The following is a 12,606-nucleotide window of genomic DNA, read 5'->3' as shown; positions in this document are numbered from 1 at the left end:
GTGGGCTATAATGTCCGGGAGATTTGCTTTTAGCCTGGTGACTAGGACTTTTGAAAATACTTTCCCATCTTTGTTCATAAGGGTAATTGGTCTATAGGAGGAGGCCTGCTCCGTATCTTTCCCCTGGTTTGTGGACTAGAATCATTAGCGATTCCACCATTGACTTGGTAATTGAGCCTGTCAACAGGAAGGAATTAAACAGGATAGAAAGTTGTGGGGTCAAGATTTGCGCAAAGGTTTTATAACATTTTGCGGTAAGCCCGTCAGGCCCCGGTGAAGTGCTCTTCAAGGACTTAATGGCCTCAACTATTTCATCTGTTGTGATTGGATTTTCAAGGGCTGACAGATGGGATTCAGTTCCGGGGCCACTAAGTATGTAGGCAATTTCTTGGGGGCTGAGGGCAGTCCGGTGATTACAGCTTTGTGGTGATCCACCAGCTCTGCCAGCTTGTCCGCCTCCGTATGTCGGGCTCTACCATCAGCACCTATAAGGCGCGATGTGTTATTCCTGCTATATATCTTTTTAAGCTTGTATGCAAGTATTCGGTTAGCTTTGTTGCCTTTACTATAGTAAAAGTGCTTTGTGAAAGCTAGTGATTTGGCGGAGCGATCAGCCCAGTGCATTTCAAGTGCGATCTTGGCTTTTGTTAAGACCCTCTCTATTTTCCGTGACGTAGGGGATTGTAACTCTTTTTCCAAAACTGACACCTCTTCCTCTAATTTTGCTACCTCCAATCTCGATGTCCGATTCTGCTCCGACCCTGCACTGATGAGTGTGCCTCTCACTACTGCCTTCATGGAGTCCCAGATAGTAGCTATGGCTGTATCGGATGTGGTGTTTTCAGCAAAATAGTGAGCGTCTCACCGGTTTCTCTTCTGACACTATCGTCCAATAGGATAGCATCATATAGTTTCCAAAATCGTTTGGGGGGGTTGAGTAGAGCCTTTCATGCTAAGGGTTGCCGATACTGGGGCATGGTCCGAAATCGTTCGGGTAAGAATATCCACATTGTTCAGGCATGGGTAGATATCGCTTGAGACTAGTAGAAGGTCTATACGTGAGAAACCGCTGTGTGCATGTGAGTAGTGAGTAGTGAGTGTAGCCCCTCGCCCCCGGCGCTGGACAATCACCATGCATCTACAGTTTCCATTTCTCTAAGGAGCCTAGCGAAAGACAGAGCTTGGATGTAGTCTGTTTTAGTTGCGGGGGGGGGGGAGAATTTTGTCCAATAGAGGATCCGGGACCAGGTTATAATCCCCACCTATGATGAGAACCCCCTCAGCGAAGGCGAGGATGGTAGGAATCAGGTCGGTTATGAACTTGTCCTGGGCAGAGTTAGGACAATAGATCAAGGCTATGTTAATAGGGTGTTCTACCAACAGTCCCTTCACTAGAAGAAATCTCCCGTGTGGGTCTCTTCTGACTTGGATTCTAGATAGCGGGACCCTTTCACTCAGTAGGATAGCTACTCCCCTTTTCTTCGACCCGGATGCGGCAAAGAATGCCTTTTTGTAGCTCTTAAATCTAATACGCCTTTCATCGGCTTGCAGCAGATGAGTCCCCTGAAAGAGTACTAAATCCCCCAATAATAGCCCGAGCTTGTGCTCCACGGATCTATGCTTGCCCGGGTAGTTAAGACCCTGGACATTCCATGAGAGGAGTTTGAGTGCATTTACATCATCCTGCCCCATGAGGTAAGGTAGTGAGTTTGGCTTTGGATAGTGTCATACTTTCCATGTCATGTGCTGCTGTAGGGTAAATGCCCTGGCAATGTGTTTCTAGGAAGGATATTGATGTTTTTCCCCAACATGAGATGAGGAGTAGTTCCCACCCAAATGGGATTATCCCCACCTCTCTCCCTCCCTCCCCAACCTCCCCACCCCTCAACTCCAATCTTGCAATCCAACTTTCCCAACGGGGCAACTGGAAAAGCTCCAACAACGAGCTCAGATGGCCAACTGGGCCCAACGTGTCAACAGCCGGACACAGCAACCGCCCGAAGTCACAGTGTGATATAGAATTGGTAAGCAGGTTTTCTTTGCTTCATTCCAGCCCGGGACCTGGGGAATTTCCCAATTTCTGCCCCACCCCACTTCCGTCTCACCCGTGGCTACGGTTGGCCTTAATAGGGGCTATATGCCCAACAATCTTACCCCAACATCAGATAGGGCTCAATAGGGACCATCAACAGGCAAAACGGTGTAAGTGCCCAACAAGTTCTTTGGAATTTCAGCATGGGGTAGACTTCGATTCAGTCTGGCTCAGGCTTTTTGCAGGGTGGGCCACGGATCCTATGCCTTCTGCTGACCCGCGTCCATGTCGCTGCAGATTGCTTCTTGATGGGATTCCGAGAGTGCATCTCTTAATCGGATTCCTCACTTGCTCCCCCGACACCCATGAGTCTCTCGGCTTCTTTCAGGGAGTGGATCTGGTACTGCAAACCCTCCCAGGTGAATTTTAAGGATGTTGGGAAACCCCAGAGGTACAAAACCTTTCTTTCACGAAGCCATTCAGTAAGCGGTTTGAGGGCTTTCCTTTTCTGAAGAGTGGAGTTTGCAAGGTCTTGGTATAGGAGGATATTGGAGTCTATGAAGGGGATTTGCTGCATTGATCTGGCTTCACGCATAATTTCTTCTTTTATTCAAAAGAAGTGAACCCTGGGAGGACGTCAGGAGGTGCTGTGGCAGAGTGTCTCAGGATCGTTCTATGCACCCTGTCTATCTCAGCGGGGACTCATCTGGGAGAGTTATTATAAATCTGAATAAGTCTGCTACATAACCTTCCAAGTCTGCATCCGCAATGAATGATGGGATTCCTCTGAGGCAAATATTATTCCTTCTCGATATATTCTCTGTGTCCTCCTGCTTTGCCTCAAGTGCTTAACATCTCGCCTCTAGGGCCAACAACTACTCCTGGCCTTTCTCCCATTCAAAGGTTTGCTCACATAGAGCATTTTCCACATCGGCTGTTCGGCTCTCCACTGCTTCAACCCTTTTATCAAGGGAGTTGATCTTGTTCATTACATCTTCAGTCCCCTTTTGGATTTGTTTCGTCAGGGCTGAGAGTAAGTCTCTCAGATCTGATTTCGTAACTAGGTACTCTGAGTCTGGGGTTTCTTGGGTAGGGTTAAAGCCTCCTGCTCGCTTCCCTGGGGGGTCCCCCTTCCGTGGCTTCTCAGGGGCGTTGTTCCCCATCAGTGTGGCAATGTCTGTTTGTTTAGGGCCTTGCTACTCTTTGCCCTTGCGACTCGAAACCTGGGAGAGGGCGGTAAACTGGGGGGAGGTGTCTGCTCAGTCCACCCAAGTGAGGCTTCCACCACCCCTGCTTGCCACCCCCCCCCCCCGAGTTCTGGTAGCCGTGGGACCCACCCTCAAGAGGATTGCCTGGTGCTGCGAGCCCTGTGTTCCCCTTACTCCGACAGATCATCTGCTGGGAATACCCCGAGATTGTGGGGTTTGGGTCAGGTCACTCATGCTGGGTCGTGCCCCCTATTACAGCTCAGGGGGATTCCTTTGAAGGGAACGCCTATGTCTACCAAGTGTCCGTCCGTGCTACAGGGAGAGATGCGTGGTTAGGCTAACAGTCTGTCCAGAGCCACTGCGTTGCTGGAAGCCTGAGCAGGGGCCCGGGCAACTCTTGGGGATGAATTCAGGAAGTGTTGGCAAGGTCCATCAGTTGAGAGTTACAATCAGAGCCTCCCCTCCGCTAAAGACATGCTGGTGGTCCTGATGATGGTTCTGTGTGGGCTAGAGACTTCTGTGGAGGAGGTTCATGCAGGCAACTGCAACGAAGATTCCCAGTTGGGTCGCCCAGCAGGATTGGAATGTTGCAGTTCACGTAAGGCTAATGGCCCCCACCAGTCTCAGAGTGTCTGCGGGGATGCTGCTTCTCCATCAGCCGCTTGCCTACTTCTTGTGGCAGCTCAGCCCTGATGTTGCAGGAGGGGCCCAACGGTCAATATCTGTGGGGCACTACCCCGAGGGGCCTGCCGTGCCCTCACCTCGAATCAGCAGGGTCCGGGCTCATGCAATTTTGGGGGCTCCCAGCGTGAAGCTGAATCACCTGTCCTCCACCCAGAAATTGCACCAATATTCAGAATGAAGCACTGAGGCACCGCGCCTCAGCTGAGCCAGTCAGACGTTCTTGCGGCCGGTCACTATGGAGGGGGCTGCACAGTGCATTTTGGACCCCAGCGTGCAGTAAGAGCAGGGGGGGACCCAGTGTGAAGGCACGGGAGGTGCGCTGAAACACTCAGGCGGCTGGGGCAATGGTGCTTACTTGAGGAGCCTCGGAGTCTGCCCGGCGCGGCCACCGTGTCCCTCTGAGGTGCAAAAGGGAATGTTGGAAGGGCCGTCGATGGAGCGCTGCTTGGTGCCAGGTGCCCCGGCTCCTAAATCGAGGATGCCGGATTCATCCGAGCGGGTCCGGAGCACCCGCCACTGGGCTCCGGTGCTATGATGTTAGAGGAAGATGCCTGGGGAGTCCACCGTCACTGCTTCTAGTGTCAGGCTGTTCCGTGCCCACACTGCATCCACGCCAGACCCAGAGGGCTGCCTACGTGTGATGGTTCCCCCCTGTACAGTCTCTGTGGAACTCCAGAAAGTCACTGTGGCCATTTTCTTACTGTTTTCGCACCGGGACTGACAGATTCAATTCACCCGTAATCAGCGATCCCGGTGTCATACAGCGTCCGCTCACCAGTGATTGCAGCTCCTTTCCTTCCTCATTCCAGCCATATAGATTTTATAGAGCAACAGAGCGGAGAACCGGAGTAATTACACTTGTTGTCTAGAGCCCAACAGGAACTTCTAAGAAGTCATGCACTTGTGGCGACTCCAAGCCACGCCCCCCCTCTATTCCGATTTTTAAGACCCCCCCAAACTACTGATTATTAGCAATGGTAGACTCCAGTTCAAAAATGTTTGCTCAGTTATTGCTTGAAAAAAATTAATGATTGGATAAGGCAAAAAGAAAATCTTTAAAAGCCAGTTTAGAAAAGCTTTTGGTATGTTATCAAATGTGTGGGTTTTAACCCATCTTATTTATACAGTATTGAATTTAAATACTAAGACTATGCATGTTTGCTTTGTGGATTATGCCGGATCATTCGATACAGTGAACCAAATAATACTGTGGTGAAAAATGAACAATTGGGGTTCCATCCATTGATCCATTACTTTGTTAAGGAGCTTTACTCCAATACTGCTGTGCAAGGAAAAATGGAACAAGGTGGCGCTCTTACTGAGTTGATAGAAGAGAATTCGGATGGAGTAGGGATGCTCACTTGCTCCGATTTTGTTAAAATGTATATGTTGCTGACTTGGATGAGGAAATGAAAAAGTGTCACAACTTTCCACCCTGCGTAGGACACTAGCATATTTACGTGGGTGACGCAGTGATCCTCGATCAAACAGCAGTAGGTCTGCAACGTAGCCTCTTGGATTGGTTACTAACTGGAATAAAACAAAAATGAAGATTATACAAAATCGAGGAAAAAGAGGAAAAATAAGTCTATTTGGAAAATAGGTGGTGCACCCATTGAGAAAGTATCCCTATTTAGTTGTGACCATCACGGATACTTTCAATTATTCTCATTTGGCCAGAATAATTAACAAAAAGACTCAATGTTTAATGCTATAGAAAGCTTTATCCAACAAAAGGTTGATATTTCACTGAGGGTCTTTTAGTTATATAAAACAAGTATTGTGCCCTGTGCCTTGTATGGCCTATAAGTGTATGCTGATAAAGAAACTGCATGGCTGAAGATACTTGAAGGAAAGTTATGGCGCTGGGCAATTAGCCTTCCTAACTCTGTACCCGTAGCAGATTTTGTAGTGATTTGGGCCTTGTTTCTTTGCTTACACTTAAAAAGACAGCCAGCAGCATATTTCATTTAGGAATGCTAAATGACAGAAGATAATCATGCTTCAGCTGATTGGATATGGAATCCTCTCCCAGTGATATAAAGAATTGGGTGAATGAAATTGGTGGTTTCTTTAATGAGATAGGGTTTATTATTAAAACTCCTATTCATTTTGGATATGTCTGTAAGGAAATCAAAAAAAAGAGTTGCAATCTGGGGCAGAGATAATAGAATGGTAGAACTGGGTAATAACGCCAACTAGTGCCAATATGCAAGGCCAAGATTTACAATTAATAGCCCGTTTAGTTACATTGAGAATATACAGAATACTAAAGTGAGATGGTTCGTTAAGCTCCTGCGCTTTGAGCAACTACCGACATTGTCGAGAATGGGAGCTTGGACTCATGTTCCTTATGAAGAGCGACTCTGTCGCCTATGCCATTTGGAAGTAGAAACTATGTGACATTTAATAACCGATTGTAGTGCCCCAACTATTGTGTATGAACGAGGATACAAGAACCAGTTTTATGACTTGCGTTACTTGCACACGGATCAATGTTGGTCATATATATATATATATATATATATATATATATATATATATATATATATATATATATATATATACACACACACTCTGGGACTAATTAAATTATGAATTTTAAGTTTTTTATATTTGGCAAAAGATTGAAAAATCCATTGAATAGATTATGTAATCAGACCTGTTACTGTATTTGCAATATTTTGTTGATTATTGTTTTAGGGGAAACCATCTACATTCTTGTCTTGACTAATGATATTTGTATTACTTTTAATGATTTTTTAAGCTGTGGCAGAAATAATTAGCTATTATTAAGATATTGTAAGAAGCTTTTAATGCATTGGTGTAATTCTCTTGTAAAATGTTTTCCTTGTGTTAAAAGGTTATATTTAACCAATAAAACACAATAGAAAGTCTCTTTCGATATATAATGTAGTGTATAGTGCGTTTTCTTCTGACTTAATCATAATGTCCAGAAAGGTTAATGCCTGTTTGCTGTACTACAGGGAACATTTTAAGTTGGGATTTCTTTCATTAAGCCATTTATGGAACAGTCAAAGTAGATGTTTATTACCTTGCCATTACATTAGAACATTGCCAATGTATATTTTCCGAGAATGGATTGTTTATATGTGATATTCTTCCAAAGTTGACGTACATAAATTTGCCAGACTGGAGGCAAATGCTTCTCCTATTGCAGTTCCTTTTGTTTGGACAAAAATAATTCTTTAAAAATTAAGAGATTTCTGGTTAATGTAAGCTCTAAACAATCTACTGTAAATTTGATGGGGCGAGATGTGGCAATTAACTTTTATGTAGGCATGTTGCTAGGATTTCCACAGCTTCTTTTTGTGGAATACTTATATAGAATCAACAAACTTGCATAGCAGTTCCAATATAGATCCACATACGGATACTATTGGTCTACAGATTACAAGCTTAGTTCATTAATAATAGGTGAAGATAACCTTCAAGGGTTCAAAAAAATCCTTCCACCTTTATACCTGCAGATGTTAGGATGCTGCCATAGATACTAACATTTGAGAACTTTGAAATGTCACTAAACACAAAACACTACTCAAAAATATTCTAGTAGGAAATAACTTAACCAAAGAGGAAACCAAAGATGAAAAGATTGCCTTGAGAAAATTAGAAATGGACACAAATATTATAACAAAACCAGCAGACAAGGGAAGAGGAATAGCTCTTATGGAAGCCACAAAATATGACCAAATTGTCCTGGACTTCTCAATAATGGAGAAAAGTATAAACATCTCAAAACAGATCCAAGCAATACAATCAAACAGGATATAAAACGAAATATGCATTGTGAAAGGCAGTAACATTAATTCTGAGAAAGACTTTGAAGTCTTAAACTGAGAGAGCAAGGACTCTAGTTCTGTATATATTACACGAGAATCAAACAAATCCCCCATGGAGAAATAGTATCTGGATGGGGATCTATATTGGAACCACTATTCAAGTACGTAGATTGCTTTTTGAATGCACTAGCTAAAAAAACAAGTCCTTTTTACAGGATACCCGAGATGTGATACATTTGGTAGCAGACCAGGCATTCAATAAAAAAGAAGAGATCCTAGTAACATTTGACATGGAATCTATGTATGCAAGTATTCCACAAAAAGAAGCTGCGGAAATCCTAACAACTTGCCGAATAGCAGAGAACTGCAACATTATGTCCCCACCACAGTTATTGTAGATTGTTTAGAGCTAGAATTAATCAGAAATGTCGGTGTGTTTAAATATGATGTTTTTTCTCCAAACCAAAGGAACTGCAATGGGAGCATCATTTGTCCTCAGTCTGGCAAATTTATATACGTCAACCTTTGAAGAAGATCACAATAACTATCCCGAAAACACACAACACTGCTAAATGTTCTGCTGCTAGTAAATCATTACATTGAACAATCACACACACAGAGGATTTGGAATGGAGCATTTTGGAAGTTAGTAAACCTACGCCCTATCAGAACATAGATACTATCATAAAAAGAAAAGAAAAAAAGTGGAGTCTGAAACTGAGCTCACATCAAACAGGGCTGAATGAAATGATTGCATTTTCTCCTTTACTGAGATGAACCCAAGAGATCCCCAAAGGAAACTAGCTGTCACAAAGGAGACCATTATGATTTACAGGAGATTCAATATGAGGACTCTTCACTGTAACCGGTGTCCCAAAGGAATCAAATAGCTAACAGTGACTCAATTTGTGCTCCAGTAATAATAAGAATTCAATTGTTTTGAGTTGTTAAAAAATGACTAATTGTTAATTGTAATTATTTGCAGACATGCAACATCTAAGCTATTCAGTTGTGGAAAAAATACAGGAAACAATTGTTAAATGCCTCAAAATAGGAGGCACTCGTAATCAAAAGTGATTTATTTGTTCAGTTCTTCTCTTGTGTTTTATCCTTTAAAAAAAATAAAAATTAGAAAAAAAACAGAACATCATGCCATCACAGTATGCATGTGATCTCACCAAGTGCACCTCAGACATGTTATTTATATAGTTAAAATGGAAGCATGTGTTTAGGTGCAGGAGAGTACAATCATTCCCAGAAAAGAACACCTAATGAGAGGAAAACCAGTAGCACCAATCAACTAAAGAAAATGTACAAAAACTAACACCCTCTTAAAGAAGGTGATATTCTCTTTTCTATACAAACAATTAAGGAAATTAAAAATACCTAAGTTTGGAAGGTAAAGATGTTCTTTAAATCCATAGGTCCACTACCTTTATCATTATATGAGAGAAATTATTCTTTAAAGTTCTGTCACCAAAAGAACTAGAAAATTAACCAACATCAAAGTTGTAATCAATGAAAGTATACAAAAGCAATCATTGATATAACCAGGATAAAATATGTATTTTTTAAACGAATTACTGGGTTTTTGTAGGAAATTAAACAAACAATATCATCAACATGAATAATCCAATCAGAATTCAGAAATTATTGCAAATCAATCTTTGAACTGATAGAAACGAACCATTTAAGGAACGATTCGTCCACACAATTGTACTTTTAAACAATTTTGATCATTCGGAAGACCCAATTGCAATACAAAGTAATTGATGCAATAAAAGGGTGAAAACAAGTAGATCTATGTTTAGTGAAAAAAGATTATATATAAAGAAATGTTGTATACATAACAGATGCAAATTGTACTAGTTGTTGACTTGAGAATCTGAACAGAACGCTAAGTCTTGATTGTACTTAAATAAGAAATTTGAAATAAGACAAATGCACAATATACTTTTTGAGTAGATGAATGTGATATTCATGTGCCAGACAGCATGAGATTTGTATATATATTCAGGCAGATGAATGAACACAAAGTGATTTAATTGATTTGTTGCTTTATCCTACATTGAGGGATTTAGAAGAAATTGAATAGAAGTGTTTCATTTTAATTTGGTCAGGGGTTATTCTACCGCCCCGCCACACAAAATAGAAACTACCTTGACTCTTTTATAAGGTAAACTCCTCATGACTCTAGGCGGTTGGGAAAACAATCAGTATTTCAAATAAGGCCTTATTATACTGTTTGCCCCAAACTAAGCGGCCAATAATGGTACGAAGAACGCACCGCGCATTAAGACACACAACTTCAATCTGCCAGCTACTGGAGCTCTACAGCACGTTCGGGCAAGAAGATCTACTAAGTCACACCAATGACAGCTATGCACTATGAAAAATACCTGTAACAATGATATGTAAACATGTCAAATACAATAAAGCAATGCAGATTAGAAACCTATAACTTTCCATAGAAAACCGTGCAGTCACCAACAAGTAACTACATACACCAACTGCACAAACAGAGGGTGTATACACTTACCAGACTACACCAAAGGCACCATATCCGATGGGTCGGTCTGGCTCAATATCCAAGTGCTGTGAGAGATGTAAGTGCTGGTGATGTTGTGTCTTCACTGCAGCAGCCGCTGCAGCCTGCACAAGAGCCGGGGCTGCTGCAGCCAGCCCAGGTGCTTGACCCGGAGCAGGCGATGGAAAGTATACCTGCTGCTGCCCTGGATTCAACATGGCAGCAGCCGCTGCTGCCGCTACTGTCGCCGAAGTGTAATGCTGCACTGGGTGCACTGCTGCGGCTGAGCCAGGGTGCAGGTGATGCGGAAGGTGCTGATGCAGATGAGGGGGAGGCAGCTGCGGGAGATGGTGGTGACCAGTCGCTGACGACCCTCCATTGTATGCTGCCATCATGTTTACATGGGCAGCTGTACCCCAAAGGGACAGTCAACAGAAATAAAATTAAAAAAACACAGCCTGCCCTACGGTCACGCTGTCATTCGGCTGCAAAATAAGCTAGGCACCTCTTCTTAAAAACTCAGACAGACACATCTCCCATGACAAAAGGCTCAGATCTGAGCACCTCAGGTACAGCATTTTATTTTCAGTTAAACTGCCCACTCACCATCTTCTCACTGACACAGCACTCAGACGCTACTAAAACTCCATATTTTGCATGTTTTTAATTACTTTCAGGCAGAAAATTGCGGTATCTCTTCACTGCAACATCCAACAAATAAAAAGCTGCCTACACCTACCATCTTCAAGTATCTAGACCACTTTCTCTGTTTTGCTGGAAAGTACTTGTCCTCAACAGAGTTCAGATTTACTCTACAGGATATTTCTACTGCATCACAGGACGTTAACACATATCCACTTGATTATTTAAACGACTATGCATTTCTTATTACATTAAGGCGTTTATATTTGGCCTACTCCGTACTTAGTCCATATAATGCATTTCATCACCCTGCGCTTATTTTTCATTTTACATGGCATTTGTATTTGATATACTATGCATTCATATTAAATCGATAGAATGTTTCACTATTTATCTTGTTGGGGCTATTTATTTGATGATACGCACTTAATGTATAAGCTTTCAGATTTATTCCGCACACGTAACCGCCTATTCTCAGTAGTTTGTATTTCACTCGTTTATGCCTAATTTAAAATTGGCCGTTTTCCTGTAATACTGATATAGTATTGAGTAACAGCAATTTTAAGTCTGAACTGCCGCATCCTCAAAATAAATCATCCCTTGTATCCCTACTGCACTCATGGGCTCTCCAAAATGAGCTGTAATTATCCCTCGGAGCTAAAATAAATGTAACGGAAAAAAACAAAAAAAGAATTTAGGGTAGAGAAATAGTTATGCGGGATGGTCATGTCATACGACGGACGAAAATTGTATTTGCTTCAGGGAGAGTGGAGGTAAATAATTGAACACTATGAAATATGTCAAATAGGAAGACCCTCCAGCGTGCTGCCTAAAATTGCTTCGCTTTCGCCTCCGGACCCACGGATCCCTCAGACAGATAAGAGCCCCTTCTGTCACTCCAGCCGGATACAAGGATCAAACGGCAAGCACGCGTAACTCAACCCACTCGAACGGCGTCTCATTGGAGCCGGAAAGGCACAGTGAAAGGCGATTGGCTCAACTTCATTTCCATCAATTGCAATGTGACGGTTAGATCCTCCTGTTGCTTCTAGATGGAGTGGAATGCTGGCCAATCAAAATCGGCGCGTAGAAGTACGACACTATCCACCTGCTCTTCCAGTTGTGCGACTAAGGGAAGGCGGGGTAAGAAGTGTGCTTTAGCCAATGAGAATTTGAAATTTAAGGTGAAGTAAGATCACTGTAAGGGATGATAGGGATGATAGGGGGAGCGGGCCAATTGGCCAAAGAAAGCAGGAAACTACGTTTGTTTTGACCGGCGCTCAATAGAAGTAATAGACGGGCGAATGGGAGCAGAGCGAATTAGGCTAAAGGGCAAGACACCAGGCCAATGGCAGGGAAGGAAGCAGGTGACATGTCTGCTAGATGACCTTTCGCGCTCGCCCAATGGAATAGCTAAGCAGGCGGGGCATCTGTCATTTAGCATCACCGTCTGCGTTAAGCGTAGACTTAAGCTTTGATGGATGCATCTGTAGCTGTTTTTTTTTTTACCAGGGCAGCTAATTGATACCACCAGCTATCTCCGAGGGCCACATTACAAAAAATATTTTTGAAAACGTTTACCACCCGAATAATTCGTAATACCATCAAGTGCTGCCAACGCAATACCGTGTTCATGCTGTAGGTGTCGAAACAATATTGTATAGACGTTAATCTGCCTCTCTTGATAAATATTTTTCTCTTTTCTGTCAC

At 42.9% G+C, this 12,606-nt stretch overlaps 1 protein-coding gene across 2 annotated transcripts in view; it reads right to left on the bottom strand.

Moving 5' to 3' along the window:
- The window catches only part of NLK (nemo like kinase), a 1,539,426-nt gene extending 1,527,565 nt beyond the window's left edge, over positions 1-11,861 (bottom strand). Inside the window, exon 1 of one of the 2 annotated variants that reach the window (XM_069615020.1) lies at positions 10,267-11,861. In XM_069615020.1, the coding sequence (XP_069471121.1) occupies positions 10,267-10,649 (383 nt within the window). In that variant the 5' untranslated portion in view covers positions 10,650-11,861. The remainder of the gene's footprint in view (positions 1-10,266) is intronic. The other variant, XM_069615019.1, reaches the window with a different exon arrangement.
- Positions 11,862-12,606: the final 745 nt, after the last annotated feature.

The sequence above is a fragment of the Ambystoma mexicanum genome, chromosome 9, assembly GCF_040938575.1.
Source record: "Ambystoma mexicanum isolate Mex_15411 chromosome 9, UKY_AmexF1_1, whole genome shotgun sequence".
Taxonomy (NCBI): domain Eukaryota; kingdom Metazoa; phylum Chordata; class Amphibia; order Caudata; family Ambystomatidae; genus Ambystoma; species Ambystoma mexicanum.
This window is presented reverse-complemented; position numbering and strand designations above follow the sequence as displayed.